The 27,124-nt window shown below is 35.6% G+C and overlaps 3 protein-coding genes across 4 annotated transcripts; 1 reads left to right on the forward strand and 2 right to left on the reverse strand.

Annotated features, from left to right (window-relative positions):
• The first annotated feature begins 1,314 nt into the window (after nucleotides 1-1,314).
• LOC113765675 (protein FLX-like 2) lies at nucleotides 1,315-5,076 on the forward strand. Of its 2 annotated transcripts, none has more exons than XM_027309913.1 (5): nucleotides 1,315-1,439; nucleotides 2,123-2,700; nucleotides 3,065-3,210; nucleotides 3,305-3,405; nucleotides 4,001-5,076. In XM_027309913.1, the coding sequence occupies exons 2-5, from the start codon at nucleotides 2,141-2,143 to the stop codon at nucleotides 4,565-4,567; spliced, it is 1,374 nt and encodes a 457-aa protein (XP_027165714.1). In that variant the 5' UTR covers nucleotides 1,315-1,439; nucleotides 2,123-2,140; the 3' UTR covers nucleotides 4,568-5,076. The 2 variants fall into 2 exon arrangements, with proteins under 2 accessions (XP_027165714.1, XP_027165715.1); XM_027309914.1 differs by lacking the exon at nucleotides 1,315-1,439 and adding an exon at nucleotides 1,723-1,737.
• Nucleotides 5,077-7,931: 2,855 nt separating this feature from the next.
• Nucleotides 7,932-9,528, reverse strand: LOC113765732. Its single transcript, XM_027309977.1, has 2 exons — nucleotides 9,146-9,528; nucleotides 7,932-9,048 (listed from the first exon to the last, which is right to left on the reverse strand). Exons 1-2 carry the CDS (start codon nucleotides 9,463-9,465, stop codon nucleotides 8,190-8,192), a joined length of 1,179 nt encoding a protein of 392 aa, XP_027165778.1. The 5' UTR covers nucleotides 9,466-9,528; the 3' UTR covers nucleotides 7,932-8,189.
• Nucleotides 9,529-11,285: 1,757 nt separating this feature from the next.
• Nucleotides 11,286-16,359, reverse strand: LOC113766909 (probable 2,3-bisphosphoglycerate-independent phosphoglycerate mutase). Its single transcript, XM_027311069.1, has 6 exons — nucleotides 16,024-16,359; nucleotides 13,910-14,355; nucleotides 13,584-13,729; nucleotides 12,998-13,274; nucleotides 12,529-12,801; nucleotides 11,286-12,085 (listed from the first exon to the last, which is right to left on the reverse strand). Exons 2-6 carry the CDS (start codon nucleotides 14,216-14,218, stop codon nucleotides 11,606-11,608), a joined length of 1,485 nt encoding a protein of 494 aa, XP_027166870.1. The 5' UTR covers nucleotides 14,219-14,355; nucleotides 16,024-16,359; the 3' UTR covers nucleotides 11,286-11,605.
• Between the last annotated feature and the right edge of the window lie 10,765 nt (nucleotides 16,360-27,124).

The following is a 27,124-nucleotide window of genomic DNA, read 5'->3' on the forward strand; positions in this document are numbered from 1 at the left end:
GTATCCTTTTAATGAATGTGTTTTAGTCCTTTTGTAGCTTTACGTAAAACTATTGTTGTTATTCTATATATGTGCTACTTGAGTTGAATTATGATACTTATTCTACTTACTTGCTTGATATCTTGGCCTCACTGTGCGTCCACTCATCCCTTTAAGTTGTTACTGTTTAACAGGAATTTGAAGTGAAAAATTGGAGGCGCTAAACTAGCTAACTTTTGTCTAGAGTTAGTGTGATTTCCTGATCGACTTTTGGACATTTAGAATTGTAGATTTCATTTGTATTTGAAATATTATGGTTGTAATAGTTAATGCTATTACCTAAGGATTGTGGCTGTTGTTATTCAAGTACTTTCTTAGTTTTAAAAAATTGTTTGGCTTAAAAACCTTGATTTGGTTTGAGTGAGTGCATAAGTTTTGGCGAGAGTTGGGCTGACGGTCCACCAACTCTTGGATTTGCCATAGGGAGAGATGGAGCTGTCACAACAAGTTCATTGTAAACTTAGACTAAAAGGTTTGACGCCCAGCAAATTTACTATTTAAAATATTTCAAAGCTAAGTTTCTCACAATTGTTACAATAAACATCAGTCTAATTTTCTATTAGAGATACCTTTGTCAGACAAGTACCTAGAACTGTTAATCGAATCGGGTAGATCGCGAGTTGAGCTCGATTAGGCTCGTTAAGGGTTTGACTCGGTTTATTTTTCTCAGTAAATAAGTCGAGTCCGAGTTCTATATGTACTCGTTTATGAATCAGCTCGGCTCACAAACTACTTAACAAACTCGAAATATAAGGATATTAGTGTCATTTCATTGCATGTCTGATAATTACACCCTAATTACACCTTAATATAAGGATATTAGTGTCATTTCAATTCTCAAACGAGGATTCTTATTGCTATCCTAATTTTTCTTGCCTCTTCCCTTTTCCACAACTTGTAGTCGCACTTTCTTTCATACCAATTCACCAATCCATCCACCACTTCACCACCATCATTCGAGCTCGTTAAGCTAGACTCGAATTTCAAACTCGAGTTCAAGTTTAAAGTCGATTTTGACGAGTCAATCTCGAACAGCTTTTAATGATTAAACTACTAATCGAGCTAGCTCGATAAATATTCAAGTTGATGTTGAGTATCTTGTCCTCGATCTATCGTCGCGCCTCGCGTGAGATTGTGTCCTAGTACTTTATCCGTAGGCTTGTAGCGGTAATTAAATCTTGGGACTGGGACTAAGTAAGACACTTTAAAGCCTTGGCATTAAAGACAAACGAAAAAAAAATGCCCTTGGCGTTATTAGCCCGCCCCGGCCCGTCTCTCCTCACCCGTTCCAGTGCCCCCACGCTTGGGCCCCTTTCTACCTTCCTCCACCATCGACCCCCTACAAAGTTCTTTCCTCTCAATCTCATCCTGCTCCCCTTCCCCGCCACTAGCAAATCCAGGTAATGTCCCTTTTTATATGTTTTCTACCAAAAGCACTGCACCCTCTGCATCGGATATTTTTTCGGAATTTAGAACGTTATTTCCGGTGAAATTTAGCTTGAGATTGTTTGTGACTTGCGATCGAATTTGAGTAGTTCAAATTGTTTATTGTCAAATGTATCGAGTAATTTTTTGGGGGCTAGTTAAGTGTTTCTTCTATTTTATGTAAATAATTTTCTGCCTAATAATCAAATTGACGAATGTGGACTGGCTGGCTATTGGTAGATTCCTGCTCATTCCTGGGCAGTGTCGAATCAGGTGCTGGCAGAGAATCTTGTCTTTTTTTTTTCGTCATTTTCTCATGTCATTAAAATGTTAAAAAATTACTTTGGTTGGCGTGGTTTATATCGGATTTCTGCTTTGGGAGCTAGCTGAAAAAATGGGCAGGTTTTGTTTCTCCGTTAAAAATTTCTAGGCTTGGGCATGAGAATTTTGCAGGTGTGGAAGTGGTTGCAGTCGGAGGGGGAAAAAAATCTTAAGATGATAAAGAAACATTAGAAAAATATTTAGAAAAATTTCAGTGATAGGCCGAGCTACTAATTTCTTGGATTAGTTGATGCTTCTAATGAATTTTGCGCATGTACTTTGATACAACTATTTCATAATTGGGGTGTCAGATTGTGTTTATGGTGTTAAACTGCAGGTTAAATTGAAATATCAAATGGGAAGCAAAGGTCGAATCCCACCTCCCCATCTGCGGCGGCAACTTCCTGGCCCTGGTATGGGGCATCCGGACCCCTTTGGTCCTGCTATTCATCCCCCACCTGGTGGTTTCCCTCCTTTTGATATGTTGCCTCCACCGGAAATTATGGAACAGAAGCTTGCTACCCAACATGTAGAAATGCTAAAACTTGCAACAGAGAACCAAAGGCTTGCTGCGACGCATGTATCTCTGAGGCAAGAACTTGCTGCTGCGCAGCATGAGCTGCAAATGTTGCACGCAAACATAGGGGATATTAAATCTGAGAGGGAACAGCAGATGAGGGGTCTTATGGATAAAATCGCAAGGATGGAGGCTGAACTCCGAGCTGCAGAACCGATTAAAAAGGAGTTGCATCAAGCTCAAACTGAAGCTCAGAGCTTGGTTGCTGGAAGGCAGGAACTTATTTCCAATGTGCAGCAGCTAAATCAAGATCTTCAGAGGACTCATTCTGATATACAGCAGATTCCTTTCCTGCTGTCTGAGCTTGATGGTCTGAGACAAGAGTATCAACATTGCAGGTTCTTCCCCCACCCCCCAATCACCCAACCCAAAAAAACCCACTTTTGTGCATTTATAGATGCCAAGAAACTAGATGGATATTGATATTCATACCTTGGAATAAGGGTCAATCTGCTTGAACATCCAATTACTGCGCTTGATTGGATCTTTTCATTTGCGCTTGCCCCCCCCCCCCCCCCCTTCTCTCTCTCAAATCAAAAAATGCTTGAAGGGTTTATACTAAGTGATATATGATCTAGCCTATTAGTTGCAGTTAAAATATGCTTGTCACTTTTTTGGCTTTTCTAGCTTAATGTTGTCATTTAGTATTAGTTGGAATTTAGGAATTAACTGCTGCTGATGTTTTGTGAACGTTTGATGCAGAGCGACCTATGACTATGAGAAGAAACTGTATAATGACCATCTCGAATCTCTTCAGGTGATGGAAAAGAACTACCTAACCATGGCCAGAGAGGTGGAAAAGCTTAGGGCCGACTTAGCTAATTCCTCTAATTTTGACAGGAGAACTGGTATTATAACTAAATATCCTATTTTTCTCGTGTAGAAATCTGGTTTTTGTAACACTAGAGGGTTCATATAGATATGATGCATTGGCAAATGCAGGTCTGACTTATGGTGGTAATATGGGATATAGTGAGAATGATGCTTCTGGGAATTACCCAGTTGGACCAAATGCCTATGGCAATGGTTATGGTGTTTTGCAGGTTTGTAGCTTTTTCAATTATAGTTTGAATAGTAACTATTTATCATCCTCTGCTTTTGGAAAATACTTTAAACATCATATTTTCTAAACTTAAGCAAATATATGCTCACTTTGCCTGTAATAAATTGAATTTGGCCAGTATTGCGCGATTTTGAAAATTTATATCATATAACTGGCTTTTTAGTCCTATCAGTTTTCCTAGATACATGGAAACATCTCATTATGGAGGATTTTTTGTGTCTTGATGATTTCAAAGTGGTAATGTGTGATTGCTATGCTTAGAAGCAAGTGTTGCAGGCATGTCAAATCTTGGCTGTTCTTTAGTTGTGATTGCGACTCTTACAAGCAGACAAGTATTGTTAAGGATGTCATACTTCTAATTTTGTGATTATAGCTAGCAGGTTTAGGGTTTAGGCTCTGGAGTATTAGATGTTTGCTGTCCTAGAATTTTGGACATCTGTTGCCTGGGAAAGATGCCAAATAGCTGAATATAAGTTGATTTTCTCTTCTTTAAAGAGTTGAAGAGAATTTGATCTCACGATGCTACTTTTAGCTTTCACAGTTTCCTGATTACATGGTTGTATTCTGTAATGCAGGGCAGAGGCCCTCATTCTGGAGATGGAAGCAGTGGTGCAGCTGCAGATGCTGCTGGTGCTGCTACTGGTGGGGCTACTCCTCCTGTTGGAGCTCCCTCTGGCTCTGGAAATGCTCCACTTGCAACAAGGGCTGCTTATGATGCAGCAAGAGGTCCCACTTTTGACACCCAGAGGGGTCCTACTGGGACTGCTTATGATGCACACAGGGGAGTTGGTGGCCCTGGATATGATGCACAGAGAGGAAATGCAGTACCTAGTTATGAAGCACAAAGGGGACTTGGGTATGAAGCTCATAGGAGGACTGCTTCTGATGGGCATGGCCCCACTTTCAGTGGAAATGCTGCAGCCCCATACAATTTCCAGAGAGGTTCAGGCTATGATGGACAAAGAGGAGGCTATAATCCCCAAAAAAGTGTTGGATACGATTCATCATCAAGAGCTGCAGGGTCTCAAGGACAGGCAGCACCGGTGAGGAATGCACCTTATGAGCCAGCAGCTCCATCTGCTCGTGGAGTGGGGATGGGATATGAGGCACCACCACGAGGTGGAAATGCTGTTCGAAGATGAACTGGAGAAGGTATCTACATTTTCCTGGTCTTGTTCTGGCAGGGAAAACCATGACCTTTACTTACTTTCATGGAACCATGTGCTTAGAGGAGGTCCAAGAATTGTTCTGGAGCTATCCTCAAGGTTTAGCAAACTGCAAGCAAACAGCTAATTGTTGATAAATTGGTGTATGCTTCTCTAGAGGAGCGTGATCAATTATCGCCTGAAAACGGAGATTTCAACTCTCTCTCTCGCACCTGGTCCCTTTGTGCTACCTTCGTGACTGGATAAAAGCTCCCCAGGCTGAGCCATTATTGAGTAGTAATTGACATTTTATTCTCTTTTAAAAGTTAGGATTTCTGAATACTGCAGTCAGCAGCAAAACTAAGCATACTGTACTTAAAGCATACGTACTAGAACTGAAAACCATTGAAAATCACTAGTAGTTCTTACGGCTTCAGAGTATCACCATTTGTATAAGTTATTCTGGTGCAATCTACCATTCCGTTGCATTTTGATCTTTCTCTGTATGTGGCATTCTGGTCTGGTAACTGGGTTTACTGCTTCAATTTGTCAGTACTTACTACTTATAGGTACTTGGCAACGTTCATTTCGCTTTCTGGTGAATAAGAGCACGAGTAATAACTCGAAAGTGCTGCTTTATCAAGCGTGTAGCTGTACAAGATAAAACCATTTGTTGCCTTCATGGTGTATTTTATGAGCTAGCCGGCCGCACAATGCAGAGGGCATAAGAGAAATGGAAGAAGACAGGAGAAATAACAACATACGGAAAAAAAGAGAAGGGGGTGGGGGGGGGGGGGGGGTGTGATATCGGTTAGTTATCTTCTTGGCTAGGAGATTGACATCTCAAGCCTTGAGAAGGGAGTAATAAGAGTCTTCACTTTCAACTCTTAATGCCTAAATTTAAATTTGACAATATCACCTTTTATTAACTTGCGTGGCTTCTTAAATTGAACAATATCAGCCAGATCAAGTATGTAAAATGTCTTCAAGAGAGAGGTAATTTGTTAATTTAGGGAATGAGCTTGAAAGAAATTGTGTCAATTTGCAATGTTTTCTAAGAGTTTGTTAATGGTAATTGAAACTTTTGCAGTTAGTATAGGCCAGAGATATTTAGTACGCTATTTTCTTTTTTAAAAATCTAAAAAGACTTGATATCCATGCATGCAATTGTTAATACTAACGTTTTGTATGATAAAATATTTGTAGAAAACTAATTTCAAGCTATTGCTTCTTGAATTGATCTAGTTTGGAACTGTGTGCTCTTTACTAGTCTAACAATCTGTTTGGATGAAAGAAAATGGATTAAAAAAGAAGAAGGAAAAGAAGAGAATGGGTGGGAAATGGACGATTTTCTTTTGGTTGAGAGTTCTGACAAGTGGAAACAGAAAAGAAAAAGACGTTTTATGTTTGCCCATTTATTGTATTATTTTATTTGAACCCCTAAAAAAATATTCTGGTCAAATTTAAGTCTTGTGTAAATTCTTTTGAAGGGCATATTTTTAATTCCAAATTAATGTGTTACTGAGTTTGTCTTTTGGCTGATTACCTTTACCAGAAAAGTAAAAATTTTCAGTTTTAGCAAAAGCACCAGAGGATCCTTTGTAAGTATCAAAAGGATTGGGAGGTAAATTTTAAATTTGCTTTTTGTTTTTAATGAGAAAGAGGGAGTTTCATGTAATTGAGCCTAAAGAACATGTTAATTGTTAGAAGGAACATATATACTTGTTTTCCCTATGCTTATTACGACATAAAATCTCTTATTACGACATAAAATCTCTTAGTTTGCCTGGAGTTGTGGCTTCTGGCCTTCTAAATTACTGAATACTTTGACGAGTATTCTTTGTTCACAATTAATTCATATATTTATTAAGAGTTCACCTACAGAAAATGGTTCTAAATCTTAACATTCGTAAGCAATAAACACAAATATAGAAATTCTTAAAATCAAGAAAGTGGGTTATCCATTAGTTTGCTTCTATCGCTTAAATTGTACGTCGCTTAGCATAGGATTTTCCTTCCGTAAATAATTGGTCTACACATAACTATGACACGTCGGGTCCTTTTAGGGGTTTTTGGAGTTCAAAACTTAGTAAAGAATCAGGAAGGAAGTTATCGTGGATGTGCAATCCTTTGATTCACATTATCCCTCAGACAATCTATCATCCTTGCTTTGATAAAATGACAAACAGCGGATTGTGTTGCCTTCCTGACCTGCCGACAGAAGAGGCTTGATTTGAGTTTGAGAAAACTAGTTGGAAAAATGAAAAAGATAATCGAAAGAATAAATATTATCTTCCTGCATTTCTTAACAAGGAAAACCATAACGTTGAAATGAGGCTGAATCAGATTTTCATGCTTCTCAATAATCCTGGGCACATCCTTGCAATGGATACACTACAGTACCAACTGGTCATCGAACTGCTGCTGCTAGAGTGTTAGATGGACTTGAAGAGTTGCCTCTTGAAACTCTGAATGCAATGCACAATTCTATTGCTTAAATTCTGGAAACAATGTGGTCGTTGCTGAAATTGAAGCATTGCATGAAAACTTGAATCAGCGGGCAGACTCTAAAAAGTTTGAGAATTCAAAGCAATGGCCGTGCTTGGCTATAAGGAATCTTTTCATGGATTTTCTTTTTGAGTGTGGTGATATGGAAATTATCCCAGACTGTTTTTCCAGCTTTGCAGGAGCAGCTCAAAGGATGAAGTGGAACAGGAGGTAGAATTCTTATTACGGTTGAGTGCCCAGGCTTGATGTCACTAAATTCTTGATGAAGGACGGATTACGCCAGACAACTGATAGAGACCCCTTCATGTACTGAATGACACCTCCAGCAAACAAAAGAAAAAAAGGGTAAAAAAATAAAAAGTCCCTTGTGATAAATCTAATACATAAAAAAGCCCCTCATAGTTTCAAAACGTACAAAATGACACCTCATGCTTTGAACTAAATTGTAAAGGTGATGAAATCTGTTAAAATTAACGGAAATGACTTATTGGAACCTAAAAAAAAATTTTATGCCTAATTTTTAATAAATATACCTGTTCTACCCCTTAACTCCTAGTTCTCTCTCTCTAGAGAATGAAACAAATAATTTTGTTGAACTGTCTTTTACTTATTTATATTAGAGCATTTTTGTCATTTCATCCGTTCTCGTTCATTTTAACGGATTCCGTCATCTGTACTATTTAGTTCAAAGTATGAGATACTGTTTTGTATATTTTGAAACCATATAAGGCTTTCTTGTATATTAAATTTATCACAGGGGCTTTTTTATTTTTTACCCAAGAAAAAATCAATCACTACATATTGACAGAAGACAAAAATTCTTCTGCAGTTCATGGGAGGAAACCGTCCAAGACAACTCATCTATATACTCAACTCAATTATGGACAGGAAAAAGTTTAAAGAGAGCTTAATTATCCAAGCAGCCATTAATTTGCCTTCTCTTCATGTTTCTTTGGCTACAGCTGAGATGGTTATGGAAAATAATAGAAAGAATCTAAGAAGGGGTATGCATGGATGGCTACGGTAGTGAGTGGTGGGTATACAATAAAACCACAATTGCGAAACGAAGCAACAAACAGCCTTATAGGCTTAGACAGGAGGAAACAAAGTATCACTCGCATTTGCATTGAATCCTATGACTGTTCTTGAAATTGAAGTTGATCAGCAAGCTTCCATCCATTCTCCTGAAAACAAAGCTCTCAACCAACAAATAGCACCCAAACCTTCTCCACCCGTTCTCACTTCTAATCTCGTTTTCCCCCTCTACTCTAACATCTTCCACTCCTCCATCAAACCATCCTCTGCTCTCTTGCAGCCATCTTAATTTCTCATATATAACTCTACTCAGACCTACAGTTGCTTTCTTCCCATATCTGGCTTTGGCCCTAAACCAAATGAACCCGTCACCATCATTTCTAGAGGTATCTTGTTTCTCTGCTTCCATACCATAAACTAAAGTAACAAACTTTCTTACGCATGCATCAACTACTACCATATTGCCTCTGTCGCCTTGGTTTTCACACGAATAAATTTGTTCCCACCATTGCTTAAGAGTCAACTCATAGAACAGAGAAGCTTTCATCTGTTCCTTCACTTTGGCTCTTTCTCTGACAAATACGAAAGGGCAGTACCACTTGCCTATAATAATGGGAGAGGATCGCCTGGGAAGTAGCGGAACATGAAATTCAGGGACATCTGATAGAGAAGTGGTGCGGATGCCTTGAGCTTCTCTTAGGTGAAGTCTGAATGAATGCGAAATGTGAACTTCCCATCCTCTCTTTCTCAGGAACTTTGGAGGAAAACCATCCCAAGCAACCGGAATCGCGTAAAATCCACTATTTCCATATGGGCGAATCTCAAATTGCTGATACACGTCCCTGTGATCAAAAGGCTGTGGCTTTGCATCCACTCTCACATTGTTGTAGCAGCATGTTTCGATGCCATCCTCTCTGGAACATGTATGTGCTTGCCTATACACAAGCAGCCAAAGCTTGAGTTCCCACTAACATTAATAAGCAGTAACTATCCTATGAATACTAAAAATATGAAACAGATAATTATGCATACCCTTTGTGGTAGCCTCCTGCTTTGATTACATAATACCGATTGGATGACAAAGGTTGATCAGGGACTGGTATGAACCAGACCTTCGAAACTCTTGACTGCTCATGTTCTGATGTGTGAACAATATTCAAAATCCTGTCTTGAGGAAAGGGTAATCTCTTGATTCTGTTGCTCTTGCATATGCCCCAACAAAAGGTATCCATTTCTTCTGACTCCTCATCACTGACTACTATGAACCCTGTACATGGAGAGTCCGAAGGGGGACGGGCTAAGAGGGCACTTGGATGGTTACGGTAGAGGGAGAGTGGTCTTGTGACAAACATAGCTGATTTTCTAGCAACTTCAACAGTGTCCTTATAATTCAGGAATCAAACTTACAACTCCTAAAAAATTGAGGTTGCGCAATTACAACAAGCGACAGTGACAAATTAAAGCTGAATGACTATGTAGCTTTACACAGTGTATGCGGAGCAATGCATGGAATGCAAGCTAGTTGCTACTGCTAATAATTGTCAATATCAAGTCCAATTGAATAAAGTGATCAATCCACTGAGAATTAAGACAAGAAAGTAAAGGATAGATTGAAAAGTTAAAAAAAGCAACTTTGTTATCTCATTTCCCACTTTCCTTACGTCTAAAGTTAAAGGCAAGGGTGCAATGTTGTGTTATTGATACTCCGACTCCCTCACCATAAGCAGTTGACGTCTGGCGCCTATTATACTGAATCAGTACATCGTAGCCAAAAACAGGATGTGATTATTAAGAAATATGACCCATGACAATAGCAATTAGTAAGGACTAGGCCTGTCAATCAGGTTTAATGAGTCAGATTTTCATAAATTCGAAATTAACTCATTTAATTTGTGATATTTTCGAGTTTTGAGTTATGAGTTTCGGATTAATAAACGTGAAGTTCATACTCAACTCATATAATATTCGAGTTGTGAACCTTATTCGAGTTCAGCCCAAACTTATTTATTACTTCTTAATTTTCTTAATATAATTACTATAACTATTAAGTTGTAAACTAATTTATAATTTACAAGACTACAATATTAAAATTAAATATGAACAAATAATAGTTCTTAAAAAGTATATAAATCAAAATTTTTTCAACAATATTTATATTTAATTCGTTCAAAATACTTGAAAAAAAAATGCGATCATAAGCCAATACATCTTAAAAATTAGAACTTTTTTATAGCCTTATGATTTAAACCCAAACACACTTGGTGATTTGTGTTTCTAGACCAAAAAGAAATCAACTAATTTTATGCCAATACAAAAATTTACTCAACCAATAAGAAAAGTTAAAGATTCAGTTATGCATTATTAATAATGGCTCCCAAAAAAACTCATAGAAAAGTTTTCAGATGCATTTTTGTGTTTTATAATTTATGTATATTTAGTATTTAATAATAATATATTTAGATATATAATTATGCATAATATCAAAAAATAAATATTATATATATGTAATTAAAGGACCTGACCTATATTGAATTTGAGCCTAATGAAACCCAAATTTGACTCATATTTAATTCGAACCAAATTTTTAGGATTAAACTCAAATCGACTCACTAAAAGATCAGACTCATCGGGTTTTTTGTTAGACCGAACGAGCCGAGCTCAAGCTGGTCCAACTTCATTCACAGTCCTAGCAAGGATTAAGGACTAAGGGGCCCAAAGCCATTTTCCAGATTAAGCTTCTGCTTACAGACTCATCGTTTCTACTTCTAGCGGAACTACATACTTTCTCCTTGTACTGTGTCCTTTTTCAGGTGCCAAATCCACTCTATTTAAAATGGCGCTCGATATGATCCCATTCTCTTCCATAAATTTACCATCTCATCAATGAATCATTAAGCTTGGCAAGAGCTGTTTCTATCCAGCTCATGTAATCAAATCTACAGAATGCCCTTTTCAAAGTTCAGGAAGAGCATCCCTAGAGTGAAACTAACATCACGCATCAATAAGTTATACCAGTCAGACATCGTGCCCTTGCACAAACATACACATCCAAGAAAATGGATACAACGACACACGTCACTGGATGTGCCAGAAAGTACGAATAAATCCTTCATGATGGATGGATTTAAACCAAACAAATAATAGAGACCCCTTCATGACACTGAATGACTCCTCCAGCAAACAAAAGCAAAAATAAATCACCAATAGTTCAAAGATTACTTCTATACATATTTGACAGAAGACAAAAACTCTTCTACCGTTCATCGAACATCAAGTTACATGAGCCAGGGGAAAAAAATTAAAATTAAAATTAAAAAATAAATGAGTCTATATTTATTTTATGACCTACTCCTCTTACTTGGTTAACAAACAAAAACCAATTATTCAGATTAAGGGACCCAACTTAGCCAATCACCTCTTATTCTGAATACCTAATTCAAGCTTATCTCTTCAAGAGACACAAGCAGAGATGCAAGTCCCAAGCAAAGCTGCCTATGACTTGAGTTTCAGATATGCTTTTATAATTCCCATCATTTCACTTCCGGGAAAGCGTCCAAGACAGCCTCTTGCAGCTGCTATCTCATCAAACACACAGACAGAGTCGCCAGAAAAAGCTTTTGACTGTTTGCTTTTGGTACTTTCTTGATTACCCAGATCATCCATTATGTCCTCACTAGCACTGATCACCGGTAGTGGAAACGGTTCGAGAGAAGTTTCTGAGAGGAGGAACTCACCAATTGCACCCACAAAATCTTCTAGTCGACACAATGTAAATGGCACTGGTTCAAAACTGTGGTCTCCATATTCAACTGGAGTCGAGTGGTCCCCAGTGACGCAAAGAAAGTATTTGAATTTTCCAGTTGATTGTGTCTGCCAGAGAAGCTTAGCCAGCTGCCCGACAGCTCTATCAACAGCTTCCAAACCCTTGACTTTAAAAATGCTTGCTTTATCATGACCAGCATCATCTATTGCCTATAGATCCATTAAGGTTAAAAATCAATGTTTTTGGCAAGCTATTCAAGTGATTCAGAGCACCACAAGCATCCAAAGTATGTCGAAAAAAAGCCAAGGCTCTAATCTTCTATATGTGTAATCCTCCTATAAATCCCGTATTCATATGCCAACTAATAGGTCCTACAAAATATAATTGTCAGCAGCAAAGATCTCACTCTAACTATAATTATATGTGCAGATATTCTTGTCAATCTCTTGAAATTCATGTTTTCGTGTTTAATGCTAATGTTTTCCTGTGACATTATATGTCATAATAATGCATGAAGACAGATTTAATACGAGTTTGGGTTCTAAACTAGCTGATGTCCAAAATTGCAGGGCACTACAACTTCTAAAACTTTGCAGGAGATAAAGAGGCAGAAAGAAAATAAAGGAAAATGCATAAACATTAAAAAAACCACCTTGATGTGAAGGAAACCAAAATCATAGCCTCCTGATCGACCTGGTTTGTGTTCATCCTCCCCAGGTACAAAAACATTAGGACAAGACTGCAAAGGAGCTGAGAGGGCCTTAGCTACGGCAGTTGCTTTGGAAGTCAAAAGGGTTCGATAGTCTCCTGTAGCTCCTGGAGCTTCTAGAATGTCGATACCGAGGGATAAACCCAAGCCAGCTATAATTTTGGTTGGAGCTACCATGCATGGCCATAGCCCGTGTAGATTTTCAAACTGAGGAACCTGCAACATGCAATGATAATAAGATCAGAAACTTTCAGAGACAATTGCTCTGAATTGTAAAAAGTGAAAGGTTGTGTTCAATCAAATATAATTTACTTCATTTTTTCTTCCCAGCTGATGGAGCTAGTTTAGTTTCTATGAACATACACCCAAAAGGAAACACGACCAGAGAATTCTTTATATTCACAAGACATACCTCAATTCTAATACCACAACCACGTAGGAGAACAACATTAGCGATGTTTTTTCCTTCAACAGCCCTTTTTGCATTTAATGGATGTGCAGCCAAGATTCGTGACATTTCCTTGGACAACTCATTAACCACTTCAGCTGTATGCTTTGCTTCATCAGTTTTGTCAAGAGCTTGAGCTTGTAAAAGTAAGCGATTGTCCTTTAAGGGATCTGTCCCTGATATATTGCCGCTTAACTTTGGTCCTTTTACAACCACCCCACATCTATGCTCCGTTGCATATCTGCAACAGAGAATTTGCATTACTTCTTATCTTCACAGAGAAAATAAAAAGCAACATAAACTTCTTATGACTGACAGTAATATCAACTTGATGGCTGGCAACATAAGAAAATAATTTTGACAAAACATCTTATAGGACATATTCCAATCAGTAAAAACTTTGGAACATCATGACTAGCTAATACTATGCCTATATTTACCTCTTTTTGGAAATGTGGATAAAAATCTTAGAATTACAAGCAAATAATTGAAACCTCATAAAAGGTATGCCACGTTGCATGGAAAAGAAATGCAATTAAAAGCACTCAACCTGACTCTAACTTCATACTGGGGAAAAGATGGCAGTTTCATTCCATCCAGTGCTGCACATAGAATAGGTCCTTCCTCTTCAAAGTGCCTATCAGCCCTCCTGCTAATGACAACTCCAGTTTTCTCATCCAAGGTTGCAAAGTTTGACTGAGAATACAAGTTGGAAAAGGACGTAGCTCAGAAGCAACCACGTGATAAGTTGATAACCAGCTTTAGATGAAACCACATAAGTCATGTCAACTATGAATACCCCTTGCATAGCTGATAGATTGATCACATGCAAACTAATGAGACATTTTTAAAATAGGAAACGAGGTAAGCACATACTTTAAAAGCAATATCTCCAGGTGACATTGCTAGTCCAGCACCCATTGATTCAAATGCACCTCGACCCCGATAATACACCCTTGGATCATAGCCCAATAAAGAAAGATGAGCAGTATCACTTCCACAAGCCAAACCCACTTCCACAGGATCCATAAGGCCATTGACTCCAGCAGATGCAATGGCGTCCAAGTTTGGTGTTTTGGCTGCTTGTAAAGGGGTTTTGTAGCCAAGCTTTGGCAATGATACATCACCCAATCCATCAATTAACACAAATGCCACCCTACTCTTTGGCTGATCCAAATTCACCATGCTTCTATAGGATGTGATAAGCTTTTCCCTCTATGCACTTTGCTAAGCTTATCAGTGGAGAACTTATAGCACAACTAGTGATGGCCCCAATGTTTTGGATAGCTTTGGCTGATATGAGGATGATAGCATACAGTTTCCTAACCAAGACAAACAGCTGTTAAAGATCAAAGAGATAAAGACTTGAACTTGAAATTATGCAAGTGATAGCAAGAGTTGACGCTTTATGAAGTCTACTTATATGACTTCCAATCTTGACAAAGAATTTAGCAATCAGGCGATACTCAAGATGAAAAGGAGGAATATTAGTTGATGCATAAAGGAAGCAAATAAGTTTTAAGTCTCAGAATCACAAATTAACACGGATTAAATTATCAACAATCAAAATAACTCATGAAATCCAATAATAACTCAAGGAGGAAGAATACATTAACCATAAAAGCAAATGTTCAGGTGCTCAAACAATTAATACAATTATATGCAACTTCAACCACCAAAGAAATGCAGTTCATCCACCAGAATTGGATGGTAATAACGCCATCATTCAAGCTGTAACTATAACAAACTGCAGAAAGATGACAGCACTTTCTACCACAAACACTATTTACCTTTTCTACGATAAATACTTCTACATGGTGATGCGATACTTCAAGTAGGGAATTCATGCCCCCGTTAAACTTTCAGTAATCGCTAAAACCCAAAAATAATAATAATAATAAATAAAGCTACAAGAATCATAATGGACAACCATGGGATTTTACAATCAGGAACCCCCAAGAATTATAATGGGCAACCAAATTTTAAACTTGAAAGTTTAACATCTGCAATGATATTTAGAAGCTCGACGTCACCAAATTTTAAAAAAAAAAAAAGAATACCAAAGCGTAGCTTACTAAATGCCTAAATGGATGATCAAAGTATCAAAACTTGTAATTTCAAGTTTACGCTGGACCACTCCTAGCACACATGACCATTCCACAATAACGAAAATAAAAAATAAATTTAGAGAAAGAAAGAATAACGCAATAGTAGAATTATATTAGGCTCTAGCAAGGACTCACATGACAATGAGTACAAAAAGAAACAACTAATTAAGACTTAACTAAAGCTGAATTATACTTAATTTGACAAATTGAAAGGCTAATGAAACTAATAATTGACTTGTCTAGTAGTATGGACCTAACTAGAAACATCTAACAAAAAGCTAAGAAGTCAATCTGAAAGAAACCAAGAGAAGTCAAAACAGAAAACTAGGAAAGTCAACGGACTAAAGTTGCATTTTTGTTTTATTTCGTTTTTCTTCATTGTACCAAAATGCCACAACTGCTATTTGTCATTCTCCTTTTCTTCGATTGGTTCTCAACTCTGGCCAGTTTGGACTTCCACCCTCTCCCACACAGATTCCACCTAATATATACAAACTAAAATTCAGAAAGAAAAAGTGGCAAAACAGCAAAAACCAACACAATTTCCCTCAACTCCAATCACCCTCATCTCTCTGTTAGCTTTCTCACAATCTCACGGACACTCGCACTTACAACAGAGTTTAATTTCCTACTTTCTTCATTCGGGCCTTCCAACAAACAGGTAGTGAGCATGAAAAGTTTGATACTTTCTTTTTTATCAATCCCTTGTACAGCTTGAGCCCGAATTTTCAATCTAAAAATCTACTCAAACCTATGATCAATTCCAGCCACTTAAAATCGATTAACAAGATGAAAGTAAAGCATAACTGACATGATTGCAGACAAAGAAGAAAACAATACAATAAAGGGGGGAAAAAGGTACAAGAGTGCGGGAAACTTTACAGATTGATGATCTCTGCTGTAGTGGCGGGACTCCAGTGAGGCGATGGCAGCGACCTTTGCCTCCTCTACTCCTTGGCACGCCCAACCTGAGTATCTAGTCAGTACGGAGAAGCATGGGGATGGGTTTCAGAGGAAAGAAGAAAAAGGAAAGAGCACGAGTATCTGTTTTCTTATTTTTGGTCCTAGCAAAGAGAACGAAGGCTTATTTGTGCAGGTTGTGGTGGTTGACAAGGAGGGCAAAGAAGCGGCCAAGTTAGAAACTGAAAATAGGGGAGGGGGCGGCGGCGGCGAAGGCGGAGGCGGAGGCGGAGATGGTAAGGAGAAAAGGAAAATATGCGGGTGGAACGAAAAAAATTCTTTGTCTGGACAGCTTACTTAGCATTTTTTAACCCTTTTTATGATGTGACGTATATGTGATATAAAAAATTGATTGAAAATATAAAAAGGTGAGTTGAAATATCTGTTTATAATGCAAACGCAATTTGTTTCAGAAAAATTTGCTATTCAAACATTATTTCTTTTTGTTCGTTTGGTTTGATATAGAAGGTTTTCCTTATAAAAATCTTTTTGTCCAAGAAAATAATTAAACTTTTCTTACATTTTTCCGGATCAAAAAGAATTTTCATCATATGTAAGAAGTAAGTCTTTTTGTCAAGAAAATAATTAAACTTTCTTATATTTTTCTGTATTCTTTGGATCAAAAAGAATTTTCATCATATGTAAGAAGTAATAAGTAACAACATCAGAGAAGTTTGAACGGAATTTTTTTAAAAATAAATATAAGTGTAAGATCCGAGTTGTCTCTCTTCACCCTCAACTCATCCTTTTGAACGGAAGTTGTTTTATAACAATTAGGGGAAATTTTTTTACAAGAATTTTTTTTCAATACCTTATATCTAAATAATTTGTCGTTATTTTTCGTTATTTTTTGATTGGTTTATGTCCTTCAACATTTATATTCATATTGTTGTTCTTAAACATTTTTATTTCAATTTATTTACGTATGGTTATGGTACTTTCCTCTTTCCTTAACTTGCATTTTTTAAATCTTTTTAGCTAAAACTTTGTCTTTTTTAAAAGGTTTTTTATACACATAAAATTCTTGAAACCGTTTGCATTTTTGTCAATTTATCATATCCATTACTTAAGTTGAGGACTTGTCATTGACAAAGGGTGCCATAATTTGGTCAAATTTTAGTGTTTATTTTGGAGTTAAATGTAGTAAGCCCCCTTACCACAGTCCTTTGGTTGGGGGAATAGGGGGTTTTCAATGGGAATGCTCATTAATGATAGTCATTGTTAGCGTTTGATACACTACTATGATAATCAATGTATAATAATGCAAGACCTAAAAGTGTGTATTCCCGATTCCTGACTAAATTGGACACTTTTGCTTAACTATCACCAAAAAAGTACTCCAAGATAATATCTTTTCTTTTTCTTGTCTCTCTCTACTCTCCATTCTCCCATCTCTCTTCTCTCTCACCTCTCATTAGTTGTCTCTCTCTTATTCCTCCATCTTTCTTGCAAAAGTTTCCAAACCCAGTCTCATAGCCCAATTGCTCCTGGGTTTAAGGTCCATGGGTTGCCCGTCCTGTCACCAATTGGCTGGATCGGGTTGCTCTGTGGGTCTCTCTTAGATTGCTTGTTTATCGGGCCGGTTTATCCGTTAACTCTCGTGCTTAGTCTAATTAAGTGTGTGTGTTTAATTCCGTGATTGGAAAAAAGTCTCATAGCCCAAAGCTCCTCTTGTCAAATTCTCCAGGAAACTAATTTACTCCTTATATTCAAAATTCAATAGCCAGAAACATGTTGGGCAAAAAATTGCTTTGAAAACTGAAGCTTTCAACTTCTCTTCATTTTTCTTTAATTGTTTCTGGACTTCCAAGTACACAACAGCAACGGTAAGTCTATAGTCTTGAGAATTATCTAAGCTTGTTGATAATTTGCTTCTTTTGGGTTTAGGGTTATGTGTTTTTCTTTGGCTTTTTGTTGTTTTGATATAATTCTATTGAGCTTTATTTTGCCTTGGATTTTTTATTCGAGGTTGGGTTTTCTAATACGCTTTGAATTTTAAATTGGGATTGTTGGGTGTGTTGGGTTCTTCATAGATTATTTGCAGATGGGATGCTGAGACATCGAGGAGGAAGGAAATGTGGTGAAAGAAAAAAAGAAAAGAAAAGAAATATTAGTGGGAAAAAAGAAGAAAAACCAAAATAAATTCTCATTGAAGTGACAAATCAAACAAGTGAAAAGAAATACCAAAAACCCATTGTCATTTTCATTCCCAAGTAAGAACCAAACAGGTGGTTAATCTTGTAGTTTCGAGTATTTTGCCACTAAATGAACAGTTAAACATAACGGTTGAATTGAAGGATATAAGTATCCTTAAGTTAGTAATTGTAGTCTACCCCCATTAACTATGATTGTAGTTGCTCTTTGTCTCATGAAGAATTTTATTCAATTTATTTCGTAATTTACGTTTAAAGGATAAAATTACCCTTGATATTCTACTTATTCTCTCTTTTTTTCGCTTTTTATTTCTTTTGTCACTCTCACTCAGTTTTTTTTCGTAATTCCCCAATTTTTTTACATTCATTCTTGCCTCTACAAAACAATATATTATTGCTAATTGTTGACTTATCACAAAACTTAATTTTTACATATATCTAAGTAAATAATTTTTGAATTAAATTTCTTAGTTTTCTTTATTTTCTTTGCCTTAATCTTTTACTTTGTCAATTTTTTTAAGTTTTCAACATTAATAATTAATCACAAACTCGATGTAAATTCTGTTGTCAATTGTGGTTATTTCGTTGCTGTTTGACAAATCATATATAATCTAGAAATTGAAATACATGCATGCATGCATGCATATATACATACATATATATATATATATATATATAGAGTTTTTATTAATCAATTTTTAATAGTGATATGACAGCTTAGAAATGACAATAGGGGATGGTAGAAAAATAAAAGAAAAAGGAAAATTAAACATAGACAAGAAGATAAAAGAGCAAATGAGGAGTAAAGGAAAATAAATTTAATTATAATGATAGGAATAATATGTCAAAATCATATACTGGGGGACAAAGTACACTTGCAATCATAGTTCATGGAAATAAACTGCAAATTAACGTTTTGTTAAGGTTGAAAATGAGGGAAATTTTCGAAGTTCAGACATTATTTAACAGTCAAAATTGATTTTCATTAATGAAACAGGCAAAGTACTTTATACAGGGAAAAGTGCAAGTCATCCCAAACGTTAAGGGGATTTAATGCTATTAACCCTTTATTTTGATGCGGACAAATTTTAGGGAAGGCAACTGTAATTAATTCTTAAGTTTTAAGCTTTTACTTATTCTACTATGAATTGTTAGAGTATCTTGAGTTTTGATTAATTTTGAGACTACAGTGAGTTTTGATTATTATTGGAAGCTGTTGAGGGAATGAACATCGGAATATTGTTATTCTAGTAGTGGGTTTTTAGGATAGTTCACTAATGATTTGTTTGGTCAATATAATTTTAATGTAAAGCATAATTAGGAAAATGGTAAATGAATATTAGATACTAACTCGTACTTGGCTCCCGATATAGTTTCCCTTGTAAATCTTGACCATTCTAATTTATCAAATATTTAACAACAATTGATTTTAAGAAAAGAGGAGAATATAATAAATGCTATAGAAAATAATTAATCTTATATTTAGAGACTCACGAAGTCAAACTGTCTATTAATGCATACACTATTGTTTGAAACAATAAAAAGGTGTAATGCTACTTACAACTTGTATAATTCTAATCCAATTAAAAAATTTCATATAAAATTTGAAGTAGGAGAAGTAACGAGAAAGGGGGAGAGCTTGCGGATGGCAATGGGGCGGGGGGAGCGGGGGACGGTAGACGGGGCGGGGGCGGGGGGAATTTGTAGGCCCGCCCCAATCTCGCCCTGTTGCCATCCTTAATTGTGCCCATGCATCTGCAATCATGTCATATAAACGGCCCAAGTGCCTCATCACATTTTAAGGAATTGTAATCTCCATAATTACAATGGTTTTTGATCACTACAATGATTATTGTTCCTACTTTGGTGTTAACGCATTGTAATCACATAACCTAAATTCAAGTCCCTAAAGATTTACTTGTTTCCTACCAACTAAGTTCTACATTCATCTTGCACCACTCTATAAATTTTCTAAACCTACACATCTTTATTTTTCTTTCCTAAGGATCAATTATTTCAAGGTCTCTCAGATCTTCCTTTGTACATTGCTCCTCTAAGTCATTCTCTTCAATCTCCATTCATCTAACTCTTCTTCCTCGGGATCATCTTTGATTGACTCCTCCATTTTCTTTCATTAGCTTAATGTGGTTGTACTACTCTTGGTCAACAATTGCTAATAAAGTTTGGTAGTGTTTTAAGTGTGTAGTCTCTATTTTATTTCATAGTCCTCTAATTTTATCTTATAGACAGTCCATCATATTTCTTAACTTTCTTATATGTGCAACACCCACAATAAGATTAACTCGATATTGTCTCTTCTACTATAAATTTTTTTTTTCTAAAATTGAACATTTTTCTTTCCTTTTTCAAATTATTGTTCTGCCTCCTAACTATTAGAACTTGTCTCTTTAGCTCTTGAAATTGACCTCCAACTTCTCTAGCAATCCATGGTTTATTGCTACTAATTTTTTTCAAGTTGCTAAAGTTTACATTTCAATTTAATTGAGATACTACGGCCCTCAGTTGCTTAAATATTAGCTTGTCCTAAAACTCTTTGTTTTTACTTCCTGGAATCTCAATATGGCTACATAAAATGTCTCGTTCCTTTCAAGATCACCCAAAATTATCCCTGCATATATAACTACAATAGTTGAGTGCACCAAAGATGAATAAAATCTATTGAATTCAAATGGAACTTAATTTTCACTACATAATAATGTAATGCCTTCAAGGCATAGATTTTAAACTACAAAAATGTCTTTTTAGTAAATGCGAGCTGTTGCTAATCTTTAAATTAGTGATTGAGTGAGTCTTGGCAAGAGGTAGGTTATCCACCAATGATAGAATCTTAGGAGCAGTAGAGTTGGGGTGTGATAATATGAGAACAACAACATCGACCAAGAAATACTTGGCAAAATCAAGAATTTTGTTAATGTCAGACAGGTATCTCCTCCAAATGCTATAGGGCAAATCTATGGATTTGATTTGAATCAAATTCACCTACTGTGATAATTCTTCAGATTGATTTAGAAAACAAACTACCAATAAGATTGACTGCTACATAATATTGTCAGCAATCCAGCTTAATCAAAAACAGTGTTAACAAAGTTCTTTTCTATGAATAGAAGAAATGACATTGCAAAGTCCTTAAGCTGCCTCTATGCTAATTTTCTTGAGTAGTTCACTTGGGACCAAAAGGCAAGAGTTTGGTAACAATTGAAGAACAAAGAAGTGATTAGTAGGATTTTGTATGTTCATCCATCAGAAAGAGAATAATTTTACTGGAGAATGCTACTTATACATATATGGAAACCAATTTTTTTAAAAAAATTTGAGAATTATTATGGTTACACTTATAGATATTTTTGTGAGGCAATGAATTTGCTTAGACTACTATAATATGATAATAGTGTCGAGCCATGTTTACAAGAAGCTATGATTCATGTCAAACTTCCTTGAGACATCTATTCACTGCTAGGAATCTAAAAGACTTGTGGCAAAAAGTCCTAGATTTTCTCAATGAAGATATTCAAGAATACACATCTATCCCATCTAATTAAATCTGTACTAGCAAAGATTATGCATATTATTGATGGCTATCTGCAGGCAATGGGGAAGTGTTTGAAAGATTATCAATTGAGCAATAAATGTCTCAACACTTACAAGAGCACATTATGGCAGTTAATTGCACCAATAGACGTGGCCTAAGGAAATTCAGGTTCAGAAGACACTAACAAACAGGTGAAAACATAACTTTTGAAGCGCCTTTCTGCAGTGGCAAGCGTACAATTCTACTCCCCTCTAGTCAACCTGAACTGTTTTCCCACACTAGTACTACCAATAGTATCTTTGTCCATCTCGACTTTCTCTTACTGGCTTTCACTAGAAGCCCTACTAGCTCAGGAGCGTGTCTACTGTCTAGCAGCATAGCCTACAGTAACCCCTCATTCAGGTGATTTGGCCACTAAGTGGATTAACCGGAGATTGAAGTCGAAAGAAACATAATTGTTTCTGAAAATGAGTTATTAGTATTGAACGATCTAAAGCCAGGCCAAAAAGTGGCATGTGACAAGGTGCTCCATTATCAATAACGATTATCCGTTAGCATCATTCATTGATGGTCATGGAGGTATAGGTTAGACTTTTCTCTACAAAGCAGCAGTTGCAACAATAAGATCAAATGGTGAAATTACACTTGTATCAACAACCTCAGGTATAGGAACTTCTATTTTAGTTGGTGGATGGATTGTACATTCAAGATTTAAAATTTCATTGCATGACAATGATTCAAAGACTTGGTATATTGGCAAATAAACTACATTAGCCAACTGATCAGAGATGCACAGCTCAAGGATGAAACGACTATGGCAAAGCAAAAAATTATTGAAAGATTCAATGAAATACTAGAAGACATTGGCCTTGTTTGCCAAATGAGTTTTTTGGGTATTTGTCTAAAATTTTAATGTAATTTACTATAAAAGTTGTCGGAAAAATTTTTGAAATGTATAAATTTTTTGATATTTTAAAGTGTTTAAAAATTTTGAGAAGTTTTTTAAAATTATTATAGTTAAAATTGTTAAAAAATTTGTAACTGACAAATTTGCCTAAAAACTTGTTTGCCAAATAGGCCCATTATTAATAAGGAGTCTTCACTGGGAGCAAGTTTGTTGTCCTTGGAGGAGACTTTTGACAAACTTTTCTCGCAGTAAAAGAAGGCCACAAAGATGATATCATTAATGCTTCCCTTGTAATGTCTCCCAATTTGGCAGTGAGTTATCAAAATCAAACTTTATGAAAATTTGTGTATACGATTGTATCTTGGTTTTTGTGAGTTTTTGCTCAGAATTAGTGATGATTTGAACCAAGCAATGACTCTAATTAAATCCAAATTCCACCATCAATGGATTTGCCATTCATCAATAATGATTACTCTATAGAAATGGTAATAGAGTAAGCCTTATGAAAATAAATGATTTTGTCCATGAAATAAACGAACAATTGATCAAAAAAATTTCCTAACCTTATGAAAACATACCTTAACTTTGATAAAGTAATCGATTCGAAATGGAAATTGGAGAGTCGAGACTTCTTGAACACATTGACTCCAAAAGGATTGGCACTACATGAGTTAAAACCTATGTTTTTAGAATCGGACCGGGTATCGAGTCGATCAAGCTCAGGGGTCAGGAGTCAATGGGTTCAACCGGATTCGATAAGGGTTGAACCGGATGACGTCACAAATAAAAATTATTTAAAAATTAAAATATTATATGTAAAATACCTAATAACATGTTAATATTAATAAAGGTATATTCATATATATTTGATGTTTCAAATATATTTAACAAGAAAATACAAAGAAATTAGAACAATCAAATAGCAATTTATATTATTTAATGAGCATTAACAAGCTTAGAATTAAAATTATGGACTTAATTGAAAAATAACATCAAACTTTAAGAAAATATTGATAAAGTATGAAATATTTGAGGTATATTAATAATTTTTAACAATCTATGGGTCAAAACATAATATTGAAAAAATTTGAGATTTTTTTTTGAATGCTGATTGAACCGAAAAATCCAGTTTTTTTCGGTCAAACCCGGTTTTTGACCGGATTTTTACTTACCCGATTTTTTAGCATAACTCGGACCGAACATTTGGCCGGTTCTCGGTTCAACCAGTCAAATTGACCGATCCGATCCGAGTTTTAAAACACAGGTTAAAACTAAAGAGAAATCGTCCCATTATGCTGATAAAAATTTCAATCCAACAAAAGGCCTTTCAAATGATATTTAACTAATCTATAAAGAATTTGCAAACAATGCTATCCAAGTAGACATAGCATCCGAGTCTTTTGTAGGTAAGCATGTATTTATTCCTCGGATACCCCTAGAATGCTCAGATGATGAGTTCTGTTTAATTCCTTTCAAGCACGTACAATTTCCTTTGAGACTACGAATGCAATAACAATTAACAAAACACAAAAAAAAAATAAACCTTAGATTTCGCTGGCTCATACCTTAAGGAGCCCATTTTCTTCGATAAACAGCTATATGTGACCTTATCAAGAAGCAAAATAATACTAAACAATAGTAAAGTACCTAATAAGTCTCTAACTATATATATTTTCTTTAAGTACAAACTTACCAAAAATATTGTTTATAAAGAAGTCTTGTTAATGATGGCATAAAACTGAAATTCATCTTAGTTGGCTGCTATTTGTCTATTTGTTATCCTTTATTATAGCATACTAGTACTATCTTACTATTTTTTAGAATCTATAGCTATTGTACATATTATTATCTCTTTTACAAGTTTAATATGTACTTTTTTTTTACTTATTAAACACAACTAAAATTTAAAGTTACCTATGCAAATCGAACATATTGAACATTAAATTTGTGTGTCTGCAATGCTCTATATTGGTAGTAGAATAGGGGTAACTCTGCTGAGCGCAGCCACTGCTCAATTTTATGGAATAAAAATTTAATTAAAATTTGTAAAGAGTACATACTTTAAAAGTGTTTAGAAAGGGAACCAAATTGATTTGTTATAGAATTAAGTAAGTTAATAATATATTACAAAGGAATATATGAATGGGTTAGGTAGTTATTAAAATACATGTATGTTGAGTGAAGTACATACACTAATTAGCATGCATTACTTTGTCAAAAGACATTGAAGCATTGGATGCTAATATGGTGGCAATAATATTGTTTGCATAATATGAGATACAGATGCTTAAGTTGCTAGAGACAACGTTGATAAAAAAAATGATAACAATATAATTAATTTAAACTTATGCAGAGAAATTTGATAGTGAAGGATAAAGGTGATATTAATGCACAAAAAAATTCTAAATTGAAAGAGATGCATTTGAAATTGGAAGATAGCTACTGCTTCCTCAAAAGTGTAGCTAATGGAAGCAACAAGTAAAAAACTTAGAAACGTCTAATTTTATTTGCAAATCAGGAGCATAATCCAGTCACAACAGTTTATCTCATTATAGTAAATATCCTAATCACAACTGAGACATAAACAAGTGAATTACTCTTGCTCCATAATACTGATACTGAAGCATCCAACACATCTAGTTTGAGTTCTTTATTTTTCTCTTAGCCTGCAACAACAATGCAGAGTAAAAACACATTAGAAATTGCAGCTATCTAGTAAAAGAAAATACGCAATAATTAACAAGAAGAAGCCACACTCAACCCATTTAGCACATATAGAAATATTTTAAGTCATAAAATATTACAACTATTGCGAGAACCAAAGTAGCAAAACTTCATTAACTTTTTGTCCATTGCTATGTACTTATGTGAACATGTATCCCACACTAAACTTGCACACCTAATATATCTGAAAATATCTTGTGTTTAATAGCAACTTGTTATGTTGCTCATGTTAGAAATATTTTCTTTATTTGGGCTGCCACTAATTATTTATTTTGTTAAAATGAGTTAAATAAGGCCGGTAAAGCACATTGCAACGTGATTCACCACTATTTGGACCTAGATCTATCTTAGTCAAACTATTTAGGTGTGGTATGTAAGGTGTAGGGCCTGTATTCAGTAGGGTTCCTTAATGGGAGGATCCAATTCAAAAACTAGGGTTAGGTCTCTCTTTCCTATCTATAATACTACATCCTATAAAAATAGTCTGCCATGGGTGGTTTGCCCCATTTAGAGCCACCAAACAAGAATTGGAGAAGAAAAGGGAGCATTTAACCTAGATACATCAACCTTAACGTATCGAGTAGATTCATTATGTGGATCTATGTTTTCTTCTCAATCTTGTCAGGATTCAATGGTTACAAATAACAGTACATGCTTTGTGTTTATTACTATATTTAATTCTTTGGTATTGAAGTCTAATAAACCCAATAAGTGGTATTAGAGCCACAAGATCAAGGTTTGAATCCTAAAGTTCAAGAAAATTGTAGCCTTTGAACTTTTCCTAATTTGAATTTTAATGATGTTACCACTTGTATTGATTTCATGAGAAAAATTAACAAAATCTAAAATACAACGGTCTACACGTAGTTTGGAACTATTAGAGTTAATTCATACAAATATTAGTGGACCTTTGTCACCTAATTTGTGTGGTAAAAATTTTTTTGTCACATTTATTGATGACCATTCTAGGTATGGGTGTGTTTATTTGATTAACCACAAATTATAAGCTTTTGATAAATTTAAAATATTTAAAATTGAAGTTGAGAGGAAATTGGGTAAATTAATTAAAGTGGTCAGGGTTGACATGGTGAATATTATGGTAGACATACAGACATTGGTCAATCCAAAGGTCCTTTTGCTGAATATTTAGAAAAATGTGGCATAGTAGCTCAATATACAATGCCTGAAACTCCTGAACAAAATGGTATGGCTGAGTGCCTCGCACTCTTAAGGACCTGATTAGGTATTTGATGAGTCGAACCAATTTGCTGAATCAATTTGCGGTGAAGCCCTTTATACAACAATGTATATCCTAAATAGAGTTCCCACTAAAGTTGTTCCCGAAACTCCTTTTGAAATTTGGACTGGTAGAAAACCTAGCCTCGATCACTCGCGTGTTTGCGATTGTCTAGCCGAAGTCAGAATCTATAATTCCCTTGAAAAGAAACTTGATCACAGAACTACTCGTGGTTTTTTCATTGGATACCTAGTGGCCTCTAAAGGTTACTAGTTTTACTGTCCAAATAATGGCACAAGAACTATTGAATCTACTACTGCAAAATTCTTGGAATATGATATTGGTAGTTGTGATTGCTCTCATGATATAGTGCTTTCTAAACCACAATCTACGATTGTAACTATCCTAATAATGCATGAAAGAGTCGTTCAAAATCCTGTAGAAAATATTGA

Source organism: Coffea eugenioides, chromosome 3, assembly GCF_003713205.1.
Source record: "Coffea eugenioides isolate CCC68of chromosome 3, Ceug_1.0, whole genome shotgun sequence".
Classification (NCBI taxonomy): Eukaryota; Viridiplantae; Streptophyta; class Magnoliopsida; order Gentianales; family Rubiaceae; genus Coffea; species Coffea eugenioides.

Bases quoted from the DNA above. Each gene is read 5' to 3' on its own strand.
- LOC113765675 (XM_027309913.1), top strand. From the start codon at position 2,141: ATGGGAAGCAAAGGTCGAATCCCACCTCCCCATCTGCGGCGGCAACTT. The intron at 2,701-3,064 runs GTTCTTCCCCCA...CGTTTGATGCAG, and splicing joins CAAGAGTATCAACATTGCAG to AGCGACCTATGACTATGAGA. The intron at 3,406-4,000 runs GTTTGTAGCTTT...TCTGTAATGCAG, and splicing joins ATGGTTATGGTGTTTTGCAG to GGCAGAGGCCCTCATTCTGG.
- LOC113765732 (XM_027309977.1), bottom strand. From the start codon at position 9,465: ATGTTTGTCACAAGACCACTCTCCCTCTACCGTAACCATCCAAGTGCC. The intron at 9,049-9,145 runs GTATGCATAATT...GCTTGTGTATAG, and splicing joins GCAGGAGGCTACCACAAAGG to GCAAGCACATACATGTTCCA.
- LOC113766909 (XM_027311069.1), bottom strand. From the start codon at position 14,218: ATGGTGAATTTGGATCAGCCAAAGAGTAGGGTGGCATTTGTGTTAATT. The intron at 13,275-13,583 runs GTTGAGTGCTTT...TCTCTGTTGCAG, and splicing joins CAGTATGAAGTTAGAGTCAG to ATATGCAACGGAGCATAGAT. The intron at 12,802-12,997 runs GTATGTCTTGTG...TGCATGTTGCAG, and splicing joins GTTGTGGTATTAGAATTGAG to GTTCCTCAGTTTGAAAATCT.